Source organism: Trypanosoma brucei, chromosome 4, assembly GCF_000002445.2.
Source record: "Trypanosoma brucei brucei TREU927 chromosome 4, complete sequence".
Taxonomy (NCBI): Eukaryota; Euglenozoa; class Kinetoplastea; order Trypanosomatida; family Trypanosomatidae; genus Trypanosoma; species Trypanosoma brucei.
In genome coordinates this window covers 228,314-238,267 of record NC_007277.1, presented here as the reverse complement: position 1 = coordinate 238,267, position 9,954 = coordinate 228,314, and the positions used below count along the sequence as shown (strand labels likewise).

At 48.2% G+C, this 9,954-nt stretch overlaps 6 protein-coding genes across 6 annotated transcripts, besides 2 other annotated features; all 6 read left to right on the top strand.

The window, feature by feature from the left end:
- Positions 1-9,954: part of a sequence feature (sequence corresponds to BAC RPCI93-5E12) that runs on past both edges of the window.
- On the top strand, positions 830-1,732 carry Tb927.4.860 (hypothetical protein, conserved; the record flags this gene model as incomplete). Its single annotated transcript, XM_839143.1, has 1 exon — positions 830-1,732. The coding sequence occupies one exon, from the start codon at positions 830-832 to the stop codon at positions 1,730-1,732; it is 903 nt and encodes a 300-aa protein (XP_844236.1).
- Positions 2,237-2,803, top strand: Tb927.4.850 (hypothetical protein, conserved; the record flags this gene model as incomplete). Its single annotated transcript, XM_839142.1, has 1 exon — positions 2,237-2,803. One exon carries the CDS (start codon positions 2,237-2,239, stop codon positions 2,801-2,803), a length of 567 nt encoding a protein of 188 aa, XP_844235.1.
- Positions 3,252-4,490, top strand: Tb927.4.840 (hypothetical protein, conserved; the record flags this gene model as incomplete). Its single annotated transcript, XM_839141.1, has 1 exon — positions 3,252-4,490. The coding sequence occupies one exon, from the start codon at positions 3,252-3,254 to the stop codon at positions 4,488-4,490; it is 1,239 nt and encodes a 412-aa protein (XP_844234.1).
- Tb927.4.830 (hypothetical protein, conserved) lies at positions 5,013-5,495 on the top strand (the record flags this gene model as incomplete). Its single annotated transcript, XM_839140.1, has 1 exon — positions 5,013-5,495. The coding sequence occupies one exon, from the start codon at positions 5,013-5,015 to the stop codon at positions 5,493-5,495; it is 483 nt and encodes a 160-aa protein (XP_844233.1).
- Positions 5,582-5,615: a microsatellite.
- On the top strand, positions 6,197-7,342 carry Tb927.4.820 (hypothetical protein, conserved; the record flags this gene model as incomplete). The annotated part of the gene is made up of 1 exon (XM_839139.1): positions 6,197-7,342. One exon carries the CDS (start codon positions 6,197-6,199, stop codon positions 7,340-7,342), a length of 1,146 nt encoding a protein of 381 aa, XP_844232.1.
- On the top strand, positions 7,920-9,371 carry Tb927.4.810 (expression site-associated gene (ESAG) protein, putative; the record flags this gene model as incomplete). The annotated part of the gene is made up of 1 exon (XM_839138.1): positions 7,920-9,371. One exon carries the CDS (start codon positions 7,920-7,922, stop codon positions 9,369-9,371), a length of 1,452 nt encoding a protein of 483 aa, XP_844231.1.

Genomic DNA, 9,954 nt, shown 5'->3' with positions numbered 1-9,954 from the left:
AGAGGTGTAATTTTTCGTTTGTTTTGTTGGGCGCTAGTCTTTCAGGCTTGCTGATGGCATTTGTGTGGGCACGTGTGCTAAATTTCTAAGTGTCCTTTTGTTTTGGGGAGGGTCGAAGTAAAACCTTCGAAGTAAAGGCAAGAGATAGAAAAAAATGCAATGAGATGGTGATGGGGACAAGAACTGTGGGAGTGCCGAGAGAGATGTGATAAAAGCAACATTGCGTATAACAAATAGAGAATGGGTAGAAAGAGTGGTACGTTCGGGGAAGGATCTTCTCCACCGTTCCACTGAGCCTGCATGTATATAATCATTCGCTATCCTCGCCATAATTTTAGACCATGTATTTTCCTTCACTTTGATGCTGTCTTTGCTTACTTTATCCCCCCTCACCACTTCTTTTACATATATTTATCTGTCCATCTCTTTTCTACCCTTCCAACGATACTTGTTTCTGGGCATCGCCTCCAGCTCCTATATGTATGGATACGAAAAGGGACGAGGGAAATACCATTAATCTGTAGAAAGACATGTAACCTACACCGTTGTCGTGGCTGCTCTCCCTTTTCATAATTTTTTCCCCATACCACTGCTACTGCCATCAGCATGTGTATGCACAGATGTCCCTATACATTACTCAGTTGTCTTCCGTTTTGTACTTAAACTCTTGCCCTTCCTCCTTCTTTCCGCCCCTTTCTTAGTTCGTATTTGTTGGAGGGAAACTATTCCGTTCTCCCTTACTCGCATCGTCGTTTTCCTTGTGGAAGGACATCCGCCACTGCAACTATCGTTCTTTTCCTTAGCGAAAGCTCCACAACAAGCGGTAGTGATGGGCCACACCGAACACCGTGCTGCTTTTAACCGACGAGAGGTAGTCGAGCTCCAACAGCGCTTAACGAGTTTTCTTCTCATCTTCACTGCCGTCGCTATCGCTTTTGTCGTGCTGGTTGCGTCGATGCAAACGAGGGTGGCAACGTGCCAGACACAAGCAAGTATGGCAATTCACAGCATGTACGGCCGGTTCGGCTCAAATAACAGTACCGTGCTGGATACAATTGTTGCTTCTCTCGGTATTAGTGGTGTACGAGTCGTACCCGTGGAAGTCGCCGCAAGTCATCAGGCCATAAAGCTTGATGTTTTCGACACGTCCCAAGCGACGCTGCAGAGTGCAGGCTTTCGTCTCGCGCGACAGTCGGGCCTTGCCTCAGTTGTACTGTGGAAATTGTTGTACATTGATCATTCTCTGTGTGACCCCGAGCGCACAATATCGATGGAGGCCCTCCCGAACGTGGACTATGAGAAAGCTTCGTACCGCGTGAAGGCGATTACTGTCGACAACACGCGGTTATTTTTGTACGAAACCAATGTTGCCACGAAGGATAAGGATCGTATTACCACATTTTCGCAGCTCCAGTCTGTGTTTCCTGGTTTCAATTCAAAGGTCGGAACGCCGCACATGATCCTGACCAAATCTCTAAGTATAGAGCCCGAATTTGTGGCGGAGCTTTACCGGGGCTCCACATCCCTTAGTGTTGAACTCCGTGTGGAGAAAATACAGCAAGTGGACAACCATACTCCCATCTGGCGCATCCTTGTTGTAGCGCGAAGTCCACAAGCGGAGCAGAATTTCCACAGGGTTCATAAAGTCGTTGCAAATGCATTAGCTGGCGTAGGAGCGTTGTGCAACAAGGAGGGCTGTGGCACGAGCATTGTCGACGAGTTCTTCTTGTGACGTTAGTGCGGAGGATTTGCATGTTTGTGTTTGTGTTGAGGAGAACTCAAACTTTTATTTCAAGAAAAAAAGTTCGTAACTGTCTCGATTTTCTGTGACTGTTTGGCTGCCGGTGCCTGTGTTTGTGTTTTTGTGCCTGTGTGTTGTAGTTTTGTCTGCCTACCAACACCATTCTTACTGATTTTTTTGTTGGTGATGTCCATGTCCTCCATATGGGGAGCTAGAGAGATGTGTCGCTGCTGCTGCTGTGCGCGTATTGGCAAAATGCTCCAAGCAAGCGCTTACACGTGCACTAGAGGCTACGCATAACGTGCCTGATGTCACTCCCCTTTGTTGATGTTATAGTGCGAATTGAGGCAGTTTGTTTCCTCTCCTACTTCCATATTTCCTTGTGGTTTCTCCTTCAATGATGGGTTTATTCCCTTTCTTTGCGGTGCTTATGTACGCTTACCCACGTTTTCCGTGCTTTGTACTAGTGTGTGTATAACTTTCCGCCAAGAAAGAATGAGAAATAATATAGAGGCGGCAGGTGTACATTTGGCAGACTGCACACTGCTTTGGTGTCGCCATGAGACGAAAACGGAGGAGGAGCGTTTGGCGGCTGATGTGCAGCGGCGGATTTCTCTTCTTGGTGAGGAGTATCCGCCAACAGCAAGGGACATTGCCAAACAAGAGGCCTCTCCGCATGTTCGTGTTGATGGAGAGATAGTTGCCACCAATCTCGCACTTCGTTACTTAACCCGAGCAGAGGAGGAACGCAAAGCTCGTTTTGAGGAGGAGCGGAGACAACGAGAGGAGAGGGAGGCTTTAGGGAAAAAGCAGGACGAGATAAGACACATCATAATTGACAATTGGGCTTTTGGCATGGAGGAACTAGAGAAGTTGCAATGGATAGAGCACGGAGTTGTCAAGGGTAAGGAACGGCGTAGGTTGTACGTCGATTGGTACGATTCCGGAGTGCAGCAGCATTTGGTGGATGAAGCGCGGTTGTGGTCAGACTTGGAGCAAGTTATAGGACGAGAACGTGAGGCAGGGAGGAAGGCATATGAATTGTCTAAAGGAAAACCGTAACGAGGCTCTCCTTAACGACGGCTGTTTGTTTTTGTATATATTTTCCCTCCCCGTTCCACTTGCTCTCACCCCGCTGCCCTTGCAAAAGAAAGGTGTGTGCATCCGTTACCAAAATGTGGCAACGGTGGAAGATCAACTTTAGCATCCCAGTCAACCTAACTGGTGGTGACGGAAGCTAAATACATGGTGTCCACGCGCTACAAAGGGGAGATGATCGTTTTTTTTTTGTTGTTGGGTAGGGGAGGGGGAGCCGCCTGACAATCAAATGTACTTGCATATGGTTTTCACTTATTTTGTTTACTCCCGGCTTCACATGGAGGGCAAAGGGTGCTGAAGCAACCAGTCGAGTCGGTGAGGGGATTGAGTAAGTTCGTGCATTTATTTCTTCCGTTTCGTTTTTTTTTATCCTTCTTCTTCCGTGCTCATTAACATAACCAGAACAGGTAGTATGAGATGTCTTTTCGCTTCAGCAACACCGAGATGCAGTAACCGAGCTCTAAAGAAGTTTTTAGAGGTACCACTCCGTCCTATGGACTTGCGCGACATGAAAGGGAATGACCGCCAGCATATACGCGCCGCTGTTGAGCAACTGACCGCTCGTACGGCACGCAGTTACCGAGCTTTCGCGAGCCAAATCCTGAAACGAAATTTGGACCGTGAAACCGCCGCTCAGTTGGTTCCACTGGAGAGTATTTGCAAGAGTGAGTTTGAGCGATGTGTCGCCTTGACAGAGATGGTTGATCCGTATCTCCAGCAACCGGAGAGTGACAAGGTTTGCGACGTTGGTTCCACTTTGTCTAGCGAAATTAGTGATGGGGAAGGCGTCGACAAGGCGTTGGAGTTCTCAGAGGACGCACAAGATTCCGTGCAAACTCGCTTCATTGACTTGCTGGAGGGTCTGCGTCCGCGGGAAAATTTGCTGGACGTTGCTGTTAACGAGAAGTGTATCAATTCGCCGGACGTCAATTACTGGATCTATTGTTTTTGCCGCCGCCGCGTTTCATGGCGTGTGATCCATGAACATTTGCTCCATCTCGTTGGGCCGGGGCGGTTTGGCCCCGTTATTCGTGTCGACCCGTGTGTTGCTTCACTTTTGCAGCATGCGGGAATGGTTGTTATTGATCTTTACACACGTGTGGTGCAGGCCGCTCACGGTGGTTCGCTGGCAATAACGGTTGAGGAGCGGCCTAACCTCTTCACCACCCTTCCCGCAGGCCAATTAGCGACTTCAAGCATAACTGTTTCCCCTACGGCCCGACCCGGCTGCGGACCGCAAGCTCAGCCGTCAGATGTGGTTCGTTCTGTTGAGGGACACCTTGCGTATGTCTTTAGAGAGATTATAAAGAACGCCTGTGTGGCGCTTATGTCGAAGGCAACAGACATGGAGTTGAAGGTGTACTTTGCAACAAACGACACGCACGTTATCGTTGATGTGGTGGACACTGCCGATGGTGTCAGCCTCGAGGTCGCCGGCAAGTTTTGGCAGTTTGGCTGGTCCACAAATACTTCCTTGTGCCAACTCATCAGCGGGTTCGGTCTTGGTTTACCCGTCTCTAAAGTGTATATGGATCTCTGGAATGGGCGCATTGACATTTACACCACCCCGGGAAGCGGCACAACCGTTCGTGTAACTTTTCCAAAAGCTCCAGTAGAGGTGCTTTTGCCTGAGATGAGTGCGCCGTGGTGATGGAAAGAGAGGAGGAGGAAGGAGGAGCTTCAATTATGTTGTGGGCAAAACGCGTCAAGGCGTGCCCATTCCGTGGCAGTAAAGAATCCTGTTGTTGTGGTTAGTAACGCGCTTTCCTCCTTCTTTTTATCTCCTTTCTCTTCTCCCGCTTGCGTTTTTCGTTGTTCTCTACTCCCTCCTTCTCCACAGCTCAGTCTACGGTGTTTTTTTCTTTTCCCCCTTTCTCCGTTGTCAACACTGCGTTATTCTTGTTGGCGTTTCGTTACTTTTTATTTTTCAAGTGCAACTCGGCACGCGGGGATGAGATTTCGTGTCGGCAACCGAATGATTATTCTGCGGAATGTTTCATGTTTCCGGAAAGTTTTGTTTTATGTGTTGTTGTTGTTTACTATCTTAACCGCTTTCTCAGTACACCATTCCCTCCTACTGATAAACGTCGTATCGACCTCGCGGAGAACTGTTTGTGTGATATTCTGCCGTCCTTCAAGGGGTTGAGCGCTTGCTCATTTATCCGTTTATCCAATGGTTTGTTGCCACTTTTTCACTCGTACCTCGCACCTGCTTCTTTGTTTCGCAGCTGGTTGTCTTTTTTCGTCAATATTTGATTACTTTCTACTCGTTCACTCACTTTTTTTTCTCCTTTACTTGACTGCTCTTCCTTTTTTTTTGTTGCACCTGGTCGCCAATTATTTCGTGAGCCAAGGTGACTCATTCATGGAAAAGGAGAACAAAAGCATCTGTTGGCGCCCCAAGAATGCCTTGATTGAATGTATAGTCTCAACGAAATGCTTTGAAGAGAAGCAAAGTGTGGAGGATTGTGTAGCTGCTAGTGAATGCTTCATGGAACGGCGGAATTGGACCTTATGCAAGGTGAATGCCGTAAACCCGCGGTACCGTTTACGCGGCAACCCATACGATGTTGCAACGGAGGATCAAAAGAAAATAGAGGCCCGAAATGAACGCATCAAGCGGAGGGAGTTGGAGGAGGAAGGCATTGTGTCGTAACCGAGACATGTAAAAGCTGTAGGTTTCTCTCCTTTCGTTCCCACACAGAGCTGTATCAACCTGAGGTTACCACAATAACCACTGTAATTATCATTATCATTATCGTTATCATTATTATTAACTTTCGATGATGCGCTCGTTTTGTTTTGTCTTACGTCACATGTTGTCCATTCATTTACCACGTTTTGCCCGGAAAGAGGAGTGTGGTACTAAGGGTTGGGTTTTCGTTTTTATGTCTGACGGCTGCGGCGGTGACTGACAAAAGAAAAGAAGGAGCTTGTTTTTTTTTGTTTTTCCTCCCCTGCGGTTTGGTCATATGCGTGTTTGCGTGCGCGTTCCTGTGAACGGATGGGTGGGTACATAAAGTTATGTACTTGCTTAATTGTACTTCAGCTTCATTTATTACTTCGCAGGAAAAGAAGGACAGAAAACGATTGTCGAATGGAGGCAGTGGGGAGCTGTTTGGAGTGTTCAGCAATACATTGTCGAAGGTCGGCTTAAGTCAGCGCCACACAACTAAGTGAGCGTTTTTTCCCCCCTCACTTTGTTCCTTAGGAGCGTAGAAGCGAGGCAAAACAAGAGAAAAGAGTAAACTTCTCTGCATTAGCAAAAGCTAATAGTGACCGCAGGGGGGGGGGAGCGGGGCACGGAGAAGGACTGGAACCGGTGTCACTGTGAGTATTTGCCGTTGAAACAACTGTATGAGCAGGAAGTGTAGGAAGAGACCCTCCACAACGGGTTCCCCTTCGCGCTACCGTGGTGAAAGGAGGAACCGAATTGCAGTTAGACGGCAAACAAGACAAAGTAGGAGCTTTCGTGGGGACGAACCCACCTCTCCTGTGCGCTCGCCTCAGTCCTCTTACGTTACAATAGCAGGTAGCGCATTTTCATGCAGCGATGACGATGAAAGCTCTGAGTTGTCTGATTTCGATGTTATTAACGATGTTATTCAAGACGCCCTGCTGGAGAGCTCCGACTCTAGTGACTATGATGACGATGACGGCAACATGAGCATTTTGCAGGAACTACGGCCCTTTCTTTTTTGCTCGCTTTACACCGTAGAGGACCGCAGGCGGCGCTCACGAAAAGAAGTTACGGCGCCACCGGTGCGCCGAGTTTCCACCCGTCGCTCTCAAGGGAAAAGAAAAGGAGTGCTACTCCCGCAGGGTGGAGGTCCCCCGGGCGCGCCATTGTGTTTTGTTGTTGACTTGGATGAGACACTTGTTGCCGCTCGGGGTGGTTGTGCTCACTTGCGACCGCACCTGAAGGAGCTGTTCGACGTCTGTCATGAGGAGGGTTGTGAAGTTGTGGTTTGGTCAGCTGGAACCGCTTCCCACGTTAATGAGTTAGTGCAAGCGATAACGACGGTTGTGCAGAGGCGTGCCTGGTACCATCATATTATTTCTCGTCACCACCGCTGGTTCAAGGAGGACTGTGGGGGCGTGAAGGACCTCTCATTACTGGGTCGGCCTTTGGATCGAGTGCTGTGCCTTGAAAATAACCCGCTTTCTGTACACCGACAGCCGCGGCACAGCATACTTGTTGAGGATTATGTCCAACCCGCTAATTCCGACGACACACTGCGGTTCGTCGCCGGTGTTCTGCGCCGTATCGCATCCAGGTTGAGGTCGGCTGGTGAAAGGGGTGGTGATGTCGCCCAACTGCTTTCTGTTGACTCCGGACTCGTCGAGCTTGTGATCCCCATAAATCCCCAACTCTCTGTGACTGATCCTCTTGTCAACAACTTGTATTCCATACATAGCAGGGGGCTTCGTTATTCACCTCAAAGTGTATTTACGCAGCGTTGCTATGGAGGCCAGCGTCCTTTCCCCGCATCTGGAAGTTAAGTAGAGTTATCGCTGGTTCAGCCCTCACTCGTTTGTGTGTTGAACGTTGTTTGGGGGTATGGATTTTTGCTCGTTTCTACGTTTTGTAAGTGCGTATATCAGTTTTCCGTGACGCACATGGAGGGATAGTGGAAGAACTACGGGGGGGGGGTTGTAAGTATAGTAAGTATGGTGAGGTTTCCAGCTTATCAAAGTCAAGAGAAAGACTTAGTGTGGGGAAAGCTAACGACTTTTTGTATTGTTTGTACTTGGATCACCAACGTTGTACAATAAAGGTTTTTGCATGTTTGTGAAGGTTTGTCTTTTTTTTTGTGGCGCGCTCTCCAGTGCATGGTAACGCAAGTTGCGGACGCAAGTGTTCATACATACGTACACACATATATATCGACAGCATTTCTTGCGGTTAGCGGCCTATGCGCAAGTACTTTCACTTCGCCCTCCGTTGTTTTTCTTATTATCAGTTGATTAATAGGGCAGCTCTGATTGTGTAACTGAGGTGCCCCCCCACCCCCCCAATCTGCCCATTGAATAGTGTGTCACAGAAGAAATTTACAGAAGCTTTGTTGCCACTGCACCCATGCCGAAGTTGTTCCTTTTGCTGTATGTGACACTGTTCTACCATGTGTCACAGTCATTGGGTCGCATCATTGCCCTTCCGACGGGGAGCGACGCTGGCTCCATTGAACTCTCTGGTGAACCATTTCCCTCTGGGGACGTCGCACTGGTAGTCAACGACACGGCCATTGCCAACATCATGCCTACCGTAGTTAAGATGGTAAATAATATGCTCGGTAAGTACACTATTCCGTCACGGGAGGTAAATGGCATTCAGTTGGGTGATATTCCCATTACTGGCATAAAAATCGGAAACATTTCCCTCGAAATAAAGCATCCGAACAAGCTTGTGTTGAATGTGACTGATATCGTTGCAGACGCGGAGGACACAACCTTCAGCAAGAGTTTGGTGATTACCTCATGTAGAGGGAAGGTCCGAGCATCAGTTGCGGTTTCTAGCGCTTCCCTTGTGTTGGGCCTTTCCGTAGATGATGACGAAAAACTGAAGATAACCGTTGACGATATGAACGTTCGGTTCGCCAAGTTAAACTTAACGCCAAAGTTGGTCAATTGGTGCATGGTGTTCGATAACTTTATAATCAAATTCATTAAACAGCAGGAGGGAAGCATTATGGGCAACCTGCAGGGGGAGATTCCACGGGCGGCAATGGGTCCACTGGAAGAAAAATTGAACGATTTTATTGCCACAGCACCTCTTGTTTTCCCAGAAAGCCCGAAAATTACCGATGGGGAGTTGCAGGTTTTGGTGACAATTGTTGCTCCATCCCCGGGAGGGGGGTCGAATTCGTCCGCCAAGACTCCTCTACTTGACGTGCCCTTTCCCGAAAGAAGCTTCGGTGTAGTTGCTTCCTTTACTGCTGTAAACACTGTCTTGGTCCCTCTCGTTAATAAAAGTATTGTGAAATTTACCAAAAAGTTCGCCCAGGAGTTTAACACCTCTTTGATAAGTGCCATGTACCCCGAGGCTTACCTTCTCTGTCCAGATTGCCCCTTCATGGTTTCAGTTAAGGCGGAGACTGCGGTGCATTTGGAACCCGTAGGTTTGGATAGCCTCATTCTCCATCTTTTAGGCATCCGACTGGCGTTGGAAATGAAACCCCCTGAAGGTGATCCCATTCCCGCGATGAGACTACTGTGTAACACGACAGTTTCTCTGTCAAGCCTTTATTTTGACTCCAGCGGTGCCATCCCTTTGGAAATGGATTTGCTTGACCTGGCGATTGATGTAGAAACTTCAAATATTGGAGCGATTGATCAGCTCACGCTGAACGACATACTTTCGAGGGAGCTCAGAGACAAGGTAATCCCTGCGGTCAACGAGAAAATCTCAACGATAACGATTTTTGATAACACCACAGAACCGTTGCTGAACGTTACCAGTGAGTCGATTACGTTCGCGTTGAATGTGCCGCGTGGAAACTCTTCAAATGAGACCTCATTAACGACCGTATGATCGAATCCACCTTCTCTTATTCACCGCTCTTTACGAACAATTCGGCTGAATAAGCATCACCGTCACCGCTGCCTTAGTGCCGCCGGTGCCGCCTGCGGTTGATAACTTCTATGACATCTTCTTAATTTTCATGTTTGTCATGAACTGTTTTGCTACTTGTTATATGTGTCGCGACCTCGTAAACGGAGGAGTGCTACAGCCGTTGAGGGAGAGTACGCAGCAGATTGTTGGTCTAATTGTGTTTGATTGTGTGCGGGTTTGTGTATAGCGCTCATGTAGTGTGAACGGCATTGTTAGCTAACAGCACCATGGATGCCGATATGCGTGCGTGTTTGTGCTTCCGTATTTTCTTCTATGGTTTTACGATGAAACTCATGCCGTTGTTGTTTCTATTCGGATAACTTATTACTTTCTAAACTTTGCTTGGTGCTGTCGTCTTGGTTTCGTTCCGTGACAATTTCTCCCTTCCCCGTTCTGCGTTGCTGGTAGGAGGGAGGTCGCGGTTGTGGCTCTCGGAGGAGCTGAGACGCTGACATCCCATAGGGTGTGAGTGGAGCAAAGAGTTGGTGAGGAAGAATAAAGG